The 12,718-nt window shown below is 42.3% G+C and overlaps 1 protein-coding gene across 2 annotated transcripts; it reads left to right on the plus strand.

The window, feature by feature from the left end:
• Nucleotides 1-2,094: 2,094 nt before the first annotated feature.
• Nucleotides 2,095-12,340, plus strand: sik1 (salt-inducible kinase 1). 2 transcript variants are annotated; one of them, XM_043229587.1, is made up of 14 exons: nt 2,095-2,340; nt 2,768-2,957; nt 3,082-3,198; nt 5,489-5,552; nt 5,956-6,117; nt 6,364-6,488; nt 6,789-6,912; nt 7,006-7,226; nt 7,617-7,766; nt 7,860-7,970; nt 8,279-8,504; nt 8,589-8,843; nt 8,937-9,162; nt 9,415-12,340. In XM_043229587.1, the coding sequence occupies exons 2-14, from the start codon at nt 2,805-2,807 to the stop codon at nt 9,890-9,892; spliced, it is 2,412 nt and encodes an 803-aa protein (XP_043085522.1). In that variant the 5' UTR covers nt 2,095-2,340; nt 2,768-2,804; the 3' UTR covers nt 9,893-12,340. The 2 variants fall into 2 exon arrangements, with proteins under 2 accessions (XP_043085522.1, XP_043085523.1); XM_043229588.1 differs by having other exon boundaries at nt 2,772-2,957.
• Nucleotides 12,341-12,718: the final 378 nt, after the last annotated feature.

A 12,718-nucleotide genomic window follows, 5' to 3' on the forward strand; every position in this document is an offset into this window, starting at 1 on the left:
TTCAAAACGCAGGAAATGACAAAATGTGACTCAAAAGAAACGTCTTTAGCAGCACTACGAAAGAAGTCCGCTTTCTTTTTTTCAGCAGCGAGCTCTGATCTATGAATTATGAGCCGGATTGAACGAGCTCTTAATCTGGAGCATATTTTTTTTTTGTCTGGAAGATAATCTTCATCATCTGTTTGACAGATGAATTGAGGTCACCGAAAGTAAAACATCACACCTGTTGATAATAAGGACAACGCCACGTTTCAGTGACAAACAAGTATGTGTTTTACGGTCCAAACTGTCATCTATGGTATGACAAATTGCTACCACCACATTAGCCTCGTGCGTCTGTTTGAGTGTTGACGCACCAATTACCAGCGGATCTTTATCAGTACCAGCCGTTTCAAACGGCTGTATTCCTCTGCGGGGTTGCCTCAGGCGTAAATCTATGCACCGGCGTGTGTGTGTGTGTGTGTGTGTGTGTGTGTGTGTGTGTGTGTGTGCATGAATAAGAGTGTGTCCACAGGGAGGGTTTTGCGAGCAAAAGCTTGCGCGTGCACATATTTGCGTGCACATGTAAGATCTCTGAGAAATGCTAATGCCGATGCGGTATACGCTCTCTGTGGACGTTGAGCATTGTCATATAGATCAGCGTTGTGCATGCACAATGAATGATGCACCCCTTCCTCTCTTGTTGAGCTGCAGAGCAGATTACTCACAACCTTGACTTTCAGAAGGAGACTCGAATCTTGCAAAAAAAAAGAAAAAAAAAAAAAGACCCTCAAGCGGTGTTTTCTAAGAACAGAATTATGCATTACAATCACTGCAGGAGTAAATGTGCATATCCACATTTGCATTTTTTTTGCAAATATACTGAGCTTTTAGAGCCTTTTATTTCAAAAGCGTATCAAGTATGACTGTGTACTTTATTTTATACAACTGTTAGACGCAGGTGCAGCTGAAAAAAGTCAAACCTGTTCATCAGAGTGTGTTCTCCACATACCTGTGGTTGTGTAAAATGCCTTATAATATCTGCAATATTTGAAATCGGAATGCATAGTTATCCCAGACTGCACAGATGTGCATATTCAGTAATATTTTACAATAAAGTTTCAATACACATAACAACACACCTAATGCATTATAATTTATGGTTGCATCTGTTATTAATGTTTAATGGATCTGTGCTACCATGAACTAACAATGAACGGTTGCTGTTTATTAATGCCATAGAACTCTACAAGGTTTAATGTGCAAACATTAGTTAATGCCCTAACTAACATGAACTAATCAGTTATGTTTTTGTACCATTTATCAGCCTTGTTAATTCAATTGCGTTCACGTTAGTTCGACAGATAACAAATTTTGATCTAAAAGCTGATATTAACAAGAACCGTAGACTGATAAATGCTCATTGTCGACTCATTTTAACAAATTAAACCATACAAGTGCTTGTGCATTTGTTAGTTTTGGTAATGCAAATATTTTTCATGTATGTTTTGCATTAGGGTGACGTCACTGCATCACACTAATAAATCACAATGGATAAAAGTATTTGCTCAATGACAGCTTGCTATTTGCTTTCTTACTACGTGTCTATTAGAACATGGTATTTAAACCGTTAAAGGTTCTTTAGGGAACTATAAAAATGGTTCTTCAATGGCATCACTGCAGAAAGACCCTTCATTTTTAAGAGCAGATACCACGTGCGCATAAAAAAGTTGCCCACGTATTTATTTTAGGAACCCCGTCGCTCCCAAAGAAAAACGCGGCGCACTCGTAATTCATTCTTTGTATTCCTCAAATAACGCGAGCGTGTCGAGCAAGCCGACAGCTCGCGGAGTGCGCGTGCCTTCCAGCAGGTGGAGCAGGGCCTCGGAGCCTCCATCACGCCGACAGCTTGAGAGCGGCGACACTTCTCCGCCACTGGCGTCATCGCCCTCATCTCCAAGCAACCCCTCCATCAGCACTGGCGTCACCGCACGACGAGCCGCGCGGTTGCCCGGCAACTTCTGCCTTGTGCGCTCGCGCCCCGCTCCGAGCTCTGACGCGGGTGTGACGTTAATGAGGCGGGTATCGGTTTGTTATGGCAAGAGCGGGAGAGGAGGAGCCCCTCGTCATTGCACGAGCCTGTAGCGCTCGCCTCGCGCCGGCAGAGCTCAAGAGCGGAGCCTCACCTTGTACATAGTAGCGCGCTCCGTCAAAGTGTGCGTCGCCGTACACGGGAAGACCGAGTAAAAACAAAAACAAGTTTTTTCCCCTCAAGATTTTTGCACGGGGAATGACTTGTAAATGCAGATTTAAGAAACATTTGTACTGTGGAAGGAGGTGGAATTTATTCGTGCGTTAAAGGTAAGGGTACCATCGCTTGATATTTCCAAACACATACACGCTTTGTCGTTGTATAGCCTCCCTGGGTCATTTTATGTTTTTAATTAAAAATTCAAGGACGTTTATAGACGTCGCGCGCCGGTTTAACCTGTTAGCCCCGTCGCGCGTTCACTCTGAAGTTTCTGCCTACAATTTGAATGACCGTTACAATGACGTTAACTTGCTTTAAAGCGAGTTTAAATGCCATTGCATCAAAAAAATGAAATGTTTATTATATTCATTCAACGATTTAGCCGGTAATCACACGGCCGCTGCTTTGTGGGGGTTGTCTGCTGTGAAAGAATTCGTGTTAATGTAACGAATAGTAGTAATAGCTGTTTTACATTTGTCGCTAAAGTACTGTAGAGCTCGTGCGCATTTATAACGGGCGATTCCTGGTTTAACGCAGATAGATTCAAGTCAGCGCCGCGCACAAAACCGGCATCATGGTTATAATGACGGACAGCAGCGCGGGCTCCCAGTCAAGTTGCGCCCAGGCCAGGCCACTGCAGGTCGGCTTCTACGAGATCATCAGAACCCTCGGCAAGGGAAACTTTGCTGTGGTCAAACTGGCCAGACACAAAGTCACGAAAACGCAGGTAAGGCTATTTCGAAGTTTTTTGCATTTAAAAAAAAATATGCCTTTTGAATCTCCCTACAAATTGGCATGTAATAATAATTGCACAAACGAATTAACTGCATTCATGTTGTATTTTCCTGCAGGTTGCAATTAAAATAATTGATAAAACAAGGCTAAACTCGGCCAACTTGGAGAAAATCTACAGGGAGGTTCAGATTATGAAGCTGCTCAATCACCCTCACATCATAAAGCTCTATCAGGTAAGTTATGGGATTTGTAAAGTTAATAATGATGCCGTAATTACAGAGGCTTCCCCGTTGAAATCCCTGGATTAATGTCAGTTAAACCGAGGGAGTGTTGTGTATTTTAGCATAATCGGTGACATGGAGAGAGTGTGGTTTAATGGTGAGTGAATGTGTAAGTGTTGGTCGGGGCAAATGGCGAGGTGCTCTTCTCTGGAAGTACATCTGGATAGCGTGCAATGTATAAATAGACTGAAGTTACTTTCTTCCTTGCATTCAGCTTCTGCATAGCAACTGTCCGCTGCATTACACTCTTAAATCTGTTTAGTCAGGTTGCTGGTTTTATCGAATTAAAAATGTGCAATAGCTAAAGTGATTTTAGAAGTAGAAAGAGATTCTGAATGTAACAACTGCGTGGTTTCGCTAACCATGTAACTTTAGTGATATGTGATATGTTGGCTTTTTTGATTTTAAATGATGAATCTGGGTGCAAAATGTGAGTTTTTGCCTGGGAATGGAGGCACAGAAAGACAGAGAGCGTGTTGGACATAAGGATACAGGGTCTAAATCTCCGACTTAATTAGAGCTTGTGGAAGTCAAGTGCAATGTGTCTGCAGTGTCACGTGAAGCTAGCCAGAGGAAAATTCTCTAAGTACAATCTGGTTTGATCCCCGGGCTTGTTTTTTCGCCATAGTTTGGCTCGCACGTCCGTGCAAACAGTGGCAGGCTAATACAAGGTGCTAATATGTCAGCACATTCTTTCTCTCCTAGCCAGTACAATTTAAATTTTGTTTTGTTCAGAGATTAGCATTTTGCAGATTATACTGAGAACTGAGGTTGCGAGAAACTGAAAATCCTTGGGAATAACACCACACCTCACTTCTTTGGATCTGACCTCTTACGTTTGCAAGAGACGTGATTTTCTTGGGAAGCGAGCAGCAGCGTTGTAGCTTGATATGAGCTGGACGTGCCGTTCTTCAGCATACTCTTTCATGTTAATTAATTAAAACATATCCAAATGTCATCTAACATACGAGCTGATGACTGCAGCATCAGTAAGAATCCTTCACGAAAGCGTCCTGGATTTTCAGCTTTCGTTTGATCCCGGTTTAGTAGCAGATAACCTCATACGTACCTCTCCTTTCACAACGGAAGCCTTGTTTATTTAAAGCAAAAAGCCCTTGAGATGAAAAATGTAGAACTAGTGACCTATGACCCCCCCATGATAAACAGTTACTGTTCTTATGCGCCTTGTACAAACAGTCCTTTTATTGCCTTTAGCTTCTCATTCACTTCAGACACACTTTATTCAGAACTATCAATAGTTTCCTTCACTCAGCTCCCTCTGCGTTCGTGACGGAGGGACACGTCTCTGTGGGCCGAACAGGATGGCGTTTCTAAGGAAGCTATGACATCATTGGCACCTCTGGGGTTGACACTAAATGCCGAAGTCTTTGGACGCTGGGTTTATCTAGAGATAAAGACCCTTTTCCTGCTGTTGCACAGCCTGACTACGTGGGTCGTGACACGTTACGCATTGACCTGAAGTCTGAGCGCTCATATAAACGATTACACAGGTTTTCTCAGCAAGAGAAAAAGAGGACAGCATAGAACCTGTTGTGCAACTTTTTCTGGTAGCGCAACATGCAGCGTTTAGTATTTCTCCCTCAGGCCTCTGCCGGGACATTCCCATAAAGGGCGAGGACGTCATACACCCTCTCTTTTATAATTTCTTACGCTATTAATTGTTGGACTACACTTTCTTTTGTGTCACTGCATGCCTTTGTTCTCAAACTAGGTCTTGTGTGCGAACATATATTATGGTTCAGAAGAAACGTGTTGGTGAAGATGAAGTTTCAGCTGTCATTAGCTGCTTCATTGGTCCTGATGGATCAGACAGCAGGCATTTGAGAAAGACGTGTATATGTGTGTGGGGGGGTGTTATCAGGGCATTCAGGAAATGCTTTGGTACACTCTTATGCAATGGTACATAGCATTACAAACTAACCTGTCAATGTATGAACCACAAAAACTATGATAGCATTTAACAGAAAGTGGAAATTTGTTTTGAAAGAGAAATAGAGATCAGATAGATAGCTTGTTAATGTATAAATTCCACATTGACATGTCTTAAATAATGCGTAATAAAAATGATATTTTGTTTATTTTATGTGTATATTACTGTATTGTTAAAATCGCAGTATTGCCTCATAAATCTACATGCACAAAATGCACAGAAATTGCAAAATGCGATAATCTGATCATTTGATTAGTTGTTAAATTCCTTTTTGTTTTTTTGTCATTGCAGGTCATGGAGACCAAAGACATGCTGTACATCGTGACAGAGTATGCAAAAAATGGAGAAATGTTTGGTAAGTGAAAACACTTTTGTAATCTGCAAAAAGACTTGTTTTAGACTCTCCCAAAACCCTCTTGTCCAGTTGTTGTGGATAATGAGGTCTGACGGGGAGAGAATTATTTAGATCAACACTGCCGTCACAGTAGTGAGTCAGGGAGTGATCACAGAGCGAGACAGGTGTTGGATTTTCGAGCTTTATGTAACTATGTAAAAGGGATAAGCTGCTCTACCTCTGCTTGTCCTCGCCACCTAGGGATTTAAGCAGTATAACATATCTGTCTCTTCACCTGTCATATACTCAGCCTTTAAAAAAAACAATGACTGTCTCCCCAGATAAACCGTAGGCTTGGTTCTGTCTTTATATGGTGCTTTTAAGGCAATGTCTCCTCCCTTCCTAAGCCGTCCTCTTTTTACAGACTATCTGACGTCCAACGGAAGGATGAGTGAAAACGAGGCTCGTAAAAAGTTTTGGCAGATTCTGACGGCGGTGGACTACTGCCACCGGCACCACATAGTCCACAGAGACCTCAAAACCGAAAACCTGCTGCTAGATGCCAACATGAACATCAAGCTGGCAGGTGAGCAAAGAAAATATGCTTTGAAGGGTTCACGTACTGATGTGCCAGGCTCATAAACACTTCCCATAGCCAGACTACGTGTGTCCTAAAAAGAAAGTAATTATTGAATTTACAGTTAGGATAAGTAATAAAATTAAGTAATCAAACCAGTTGTTCATTATAGCGTTTTATATAAGGATTGTATACCATTTACATGCAGTTTTCTCTTCATCAACAAAGAACTCAGTTCTCCTCTATTTCTTTCAGACTTTGGATTTGGAAACTTCTATAATGCCGGGGAGCCTCTTTCCACGTGGTGTGGAAGCCCACCATATGCTGCCCCCGAGGTCTTTGAGGGAAAGGAGTACGAGGGGCCACAGCTAGACATATGGGTATGTTTACTCTGATAACATATGATGTTTTACACAGCTGCTGAAAATAAAATAAAAAAATGTAATGGTCATTGCGAATTTATAATTCGAAGCACTGCTTTTAGTAAGGAAAACTCAGTTAAGCATCAATAAATTAACTTCAATATTGTCATTGTCTAAAATGCATTCTAAAATGCAGCTGGTCCTTTAGCTAACACCAATTTGCATATTGAATATAATATAGAACACTTTTATTTGCTGCCTTGCAAGATTGTGTTAAATGCAAATCTAATACATGCTACAAATATGTCTCTTTCACAGAGTCTAGGTGTGGTTCTGTACGTGTTGGTGTGCGGGTCCCTTCCCTTTGATGGAGACAGTCTTCCAGCTCTGAGACAGAGAGTGACGGAGGGCCGCTTCAGAATACCATTCTTCATGTCACAAGGTACAGCTCTTCGCTCATTCTTTTGATTTTTTTGAAGCTGCATCATCTTAAAAAAAACTTTTTTGACTGAGTTCTACTTGTCTCCTTGTCCAGACTGTGAAAATCTGATTCGTAAGATGCTGGTTGTTGACCCAGCCAAGCGGATCAGCGTGGCTCAGATCAAGCAGCACCGCTGGATGCTTGCGGATCCCAGTGCACCTCACCAGACCCTTTCCCTGTCCCTCACTGACTACAACTCCAACCTGGGCGACTACAGTGAACCCGTCTTGGGTATCATGCAGACCCTCGGCATTGACAGACAAAAGACTGTGGAGGTGAGAAAAGAGGCGGATGCATGTCTCTGTGTATGTAAAAAACAGTACGGGGTCAGTTATTTCCAGCAGGGAAGGGAGAAGGGCATGTTTACCAGAGCAAGGGTTAATGCTGTTTAAAGGATATAAATTGTCAATTTGTCACCTCAGAATAAAAACAACACCCTATTCAGCTTCCCGTGGCGTTAAATATGTCCTTCTGTTGGCACAGAAAGGATAAACACAGTAGCATCTGCTTTGAAAGCTGCCATGCTGTGTTGCATTTAGCTTTCACTAATATCCCTTAAGAAGTTAATTCTTGACTCAGGCTACCTGCATTTCATTACACCTGTGAAAATGACGCTCAGTATGGTCACTGTGTCTAAAACAGTTTTTTTCTATTTCTTTCCACAGTCTCTCCAGAACAGTAGCTACAACCACTTCTCAGCAATCTATTACCTGCTGCTAGAAAGAGTGAAGGAGCACCGAAACCAACAGCTGAGCCGCCAATGCGGGGCCTGGAATCAAAGGTCGAGGGCGGCATCCGATTCCTCCACCCCAGAGGTGAGTGTCAAAGCGAGGCAGAGACAGTCTCCTGTTTGAGATGAAATCTCCCTGTGATAACTCAGCTCTTCCACTGTCCGTCTCATTTTCAAGGTGATCATGGAGTCTTCCGAGAGCTTCAGAACCTCAGCCTTCCATGTCGCCACCAAGGTGAACAATCCTGTCCATTCAGAGACAGAGTGTGAACAAGGAGGCCTGTTTCAGGTCAGTATTTTCTTTGAGCTTGACGTAATCCCTCTCTAGACTAAGGGTGGGGAACCTGAGGTCCACTGTCCTGAAGAGATTAGCTCCAAACCTGATTAGACATATCTGAAAATCTTCCAAAATCTGCAGGACAGTTGACCTTGAGGACCAGAGTTGCCCACCCCTGCTCTAGACCCCTCTCTTCCTAGTTGCTCAGTAAATAGCCTCCCTGTCCTGTTTCATATTGCAGATATGCAGTGCACCCCCAATCCCCCTCCTCCATTAGAGACAGGCAGTGGCTAATGTGAATGCCTCCCTCCCTTCCTCAGCGCGTGGTGTGCCCGGTGGAGGCCAGCCTGAATGGGCTCCTGTGGAACCGATCCATCTCCCCCAATAGCCTGCTGGAGACCACCATAAGTGAGGAGGTGCGACCCCATGACCTTGAAGAGGAAGAGGGCATGCTGCAGGTCCAGCTGCCCCATTTGCCTAGCACCACCTCCCGAAGGCACACACTTGCAGAGGTCTCTGCTCGATTCCACAAGTGCAATCCACCCTGTAAGTAAATTGTTAAAATTAGGGTGAATTAAAGGACATAATGCAAGGATCTGGTTATTAATTATCTCTATGATCCTCTCTCAGGTATTGTGGTGAGCCCCTCGGATGGTGCTTCTTCTGACAGCTGTCTAAAGTCCTCCTTGAACCCAAAACCGGTTCTCTCCACGGCTGTAGGGGATCTTTCATCACTGATTGCCTCCAATACTTGCCCAGAGGCATTAGCTCCTGCTGGGACACCCCTCACTCTTTCCTCCAACCTCCTCTTGCAGAACCAAGGCAGTATGCTTGCAGCCAGCTTCCAAGAGGGGCGTAGGGCTTCAGATACCTCTCTAACGCAGGGTGAGTTTCATTAAATTATAAATGTATGTTAAAGCACATGTGTCAGCTTTATAGAATCACATGGCTAACTAGTTTCTTTGCTTGTTTCTCTAGGGCTGAAGGCATTCAGACAGCAGCTGAGGAAAAACACTCGTGCGAAAGGTCTGCTGGGGTTGAACAAGATCAAAGGTCTGGCACGACAGGTGTGCCCTCCAACCTCATGCTCCAGAGGCAGCCGGGGGTCTCTCGGCCCAACTATGTGCTCTCCCTCAAGCCTCCAGAGCTCCAGCGGCCCCCGAGAGCGTCGCAGCATGCTGGAGGAAGTTCTGCACCAGCAAAGGTGAGAAGAAATCCATAGATATCCCAGATTGCTGAAGACAGAAAACATTAGTTTCCCAACATTGTTCCTGGTGCCAACCCAGTACTCCACAATTTTTAATTCTTCCTAATCAAACAAACCTGAACCAGCCCATTAGTAGAGACTCCATGATAAAGGAGACTTTAAAAATGTGTGCTACTAAGGGTGCCTATAGGAACATGTTTGGTACATTTCTTGAATACACCTAAACACTGTTGCTCTTTCATCATACAGGATGCTGCAGATCCAGCACCAGCCTCAGCCCCAAGTCCAGTCTCAGCAGCCTGTGCTCTTCCTCTCACAGTCTCACCCCTCATCTCCTCCCTCCAACAATCTCTTTGCCCCCGCTGCCCTCTTTTCCAACCCTCCGACACAGCCAATCCTCCCTCCATGCCAGCAGACTCCCATTGCCTTCCAGCACAACCTGTGGCAGCAGTCTCTGGACTCCTCTTCTTCGTCCTTGTCCCCAGTTGCATCTGCTGCCCATCTTCTGGAGGCTCGTCTGCACATCAGCCAGCGGCCGCATCTGCACCCTCAGTCCCCACAGCACCTGCAACTCCAGCCCTCCATCCTGTCCCAGGGGCCTTTCTCCCTCTTGCCTCAGCAGGGCAGTTGGAGCCTGAGCACCAGCATCGAGCCTGAACCTGATGTCCAGGAGCTGGTCTGTGCTGGTCAAAAGCAGCAACTCAGCAGCTGTGTCATGGTCAAGTAAAGAAGACTTTGAAGAAGTTCTTAGGGTGATGCTGACTGCTTCCACCACTCTTACTCCAGAGTGCGCCAATGGTGTCGAGCGTCAGAACTCGGAAGCATCTCATCATAACGATGCTCTCTATAGTTTTTTAATGCAGAGGAGAGACTCTCTCTGGACACAAAATTCCACGATTGTGTCTACATGTGTTGGAATTACCAGAGAACATAAGAAGAAGCAATAAGCAACCTCTTCATTGAGCCCATGACCCTTGCCAGGTGCTCCTGTCCACACAGCAATAAAGGATGGGTCGCTGAACAAGGAACTGAATAGTGTGAGTTTTCATCTATTTGCGAGTGGGTCTACTCATACATAGAACTGGCCTCCACAATCGCGAATGATTATGTCAGAGACACTTGTTTATCCTTAATACAAGTATGAAAATAGGATGGCGATGTCTTCCTTATAGATTTTTCCAATGATTTCCTTTCAGCTCTTGAGCTTTCTCCAGAGAAGACCAAAGTTGATTGCTTTTTTTTGCATCTTTGATTTCTTTCCTAGAAGTTCTTGAAACAAAATGCAGTATCTGACTTATCCATACTTCCAAAACTAAGAAAAGAATACTGTCATTTCACCTGTTATGTGAAAATGTGCGCCACACTATGCCTCCAATGAACGAAGAGGCGCCTTAGCATGAGGGGAACGTCAAGGCAAATGAGAGTAAGCTAGATATAAGCACAAGAGGTACTGCATAGTGTTTATTAGACCAAGTCTTTGGGTTTTCGCTGTCTGTGACAATGACTTTAATGCTGCTTCATGTTTAGTCACATGTATACAAAGACACTAGACAAGTATACAAATGTGCACCTACCAATGACTTTGTGATGACATTGTTCGGAAAAGACGTTCAGTTTTGATCCCTCAAAACTCCTCTTCCATCAGTTCACTACCTCCTTCATAACTGATCTTTCACCTCAAAAGGCTGTATCTCAACACACACTGTATCAGAATAAGTTAGGCCCATTACAATGTCTTGAACCCATAACCCTCAACGGTTGAAATAAGATTTTTTAATCTTTTTTTTTTTTAAACAGTGAACAAAGAATATGAGTATAGTGCAATATTTCACATTGAAATGTAGAACCAGGAGAGGAAGCTGTTGTAGAAAAGCAAAAGGTACTTCATGCCTGATAATGCTATTTTATTCTTTCTTTTGTAGAGCATGTTTTTTTTTGTAATGATTGTATGTACAAGGTGATTTTACTGATGTGTTCTGCATGAGCATAGGAAATAAGAGTCTGGCTATTTTGTACAGCTTGTTGACACAGGTTGCCTTTGCATCCAGGCTGATTTGTAGAATGGCAGAACTAGAAAAATTACAGGAAAAGCCAAAGAGAGAGCGCAGGGAAGATCAAGAGAAACATAAATATTGCTACAGATGTCACGGTGGTGAAAAGCTCTCCTTTTATTAAAGTGTAGCATGTTTAAATCTCCCAAAAGCAGTCGTACTGCTCAGATGTAAAAAGTAGCTGCCTCCTCTAGTTCACAAATATTTGATAAGCAATTGTTTTAGGTTCTCCCTTTCTCAGAAAGGCCATGCATTTACATACTCGTATAATTTTTCTTGATTAAAATGCACACACAGATGCAGACACACACAGCTGAAGTAGCAATAGTTGAATTTTATATATTTTTTATTTTTAGCTTACAATCTAGGTGCTAGAAGTAGATTTCAGAAGTGTTTCTGGGTTTGTGTGCAATTTATATGAAATAATAGTGTGTTACCATTGTTGAAGCTCCATTTGCTTGAAGCACTGTTTTTATAGCTATAAATGATCCTGTTGCATGTCCGTCTTTTGTGAATTCAACATATTTGTGCAATGGTTTTTAGTAGATTAGAAAAAAGATCTGTACTGTGTTTCCAGATTGGGTCATAAAACGACAGTGTTTGAAACCAGTGCAGGTAAAGATGTGTTGAAGGTAAAGCTGTTGAAGGTGACGTAAGAAACAGTGTTAACACCCCTTTCCTTTTTCACCCACCACCAATCTTGTGCCTTTGTCTGAACAAATCCAGTGGTGGTGATTTTTTTTTTTTTTTAACATTTGATTTTAGGATGTCAGAAAGCTGCAGAATTTGTATCTTACGCTTTTTGTTAGTTCAAACACCCCATTTTATACTTTCATTTCATTTGCTGTTTGACAATTATGCACTTTATGATGACAGTTGCTTTTGAAAATAGTGTTTGTTTCCACTGCAGGAATAGACGAGTCTGTAGTTACTTTTGAAGCACTATGTTTTGATGCTGAACTGTTCTGTTCTAATTATTTTTTTTTTTTACATTTTGGTTATACTTCCCTGATGTGCTTGCTTGCTGTATGTGTAATTGTACATGGCTGTGTGAAAGTATATGAGAGATGGAGTTTTATTTATGTGGCTATTTATTTGAATAAAAAATCAACTCTTGAAATTTATTTCTGTGTTTAGATGTGTTTTTTAGGGGGGTTCAATTTGTTTTAATATAATTTCAAAGCAAAGATCTTAGCAATTATTAAACTATTTTAAATTTTATACACTACTTCTCAAGCAATTATTATTTGTTTTGATGGCTTTTTTTCTTTTTTGCAACAACAAAAAGTTACAGATAACTAATCTTCTTGTGGCATAAGAAATATACAATGCTTAATTCATAATTCTTTTAAAAAATCTTATGCAGTGTTTCTTCTCAAAATATTTGAAGTATTTTTTTTTAATACAACGAATTGGTTAAATAGCATGGAATTTGTTTCCAGACCGTAACCAACTCAGAAACCCGAGCAACCAGTAGAAACATAACAATTACCGTGAAACAC

The sequence above is a fragment of the Puntigrus tetrazona genome, unplaced genomic scaffold (genome assembly GCF_018831695.1).
Source record: "Puntigrus tetrazona isolate hp1 unplaced genomic scaffold, ASM1883169v1 S000000008, whole genome shotgun sequence".
NCBI classification, from domain to species: Eukaryota; Metazoa; Chordata; class Actinopteri; order Cypriniformes; family Cyprinidae; genus Puntigrus; species Puntigrus tetrazona.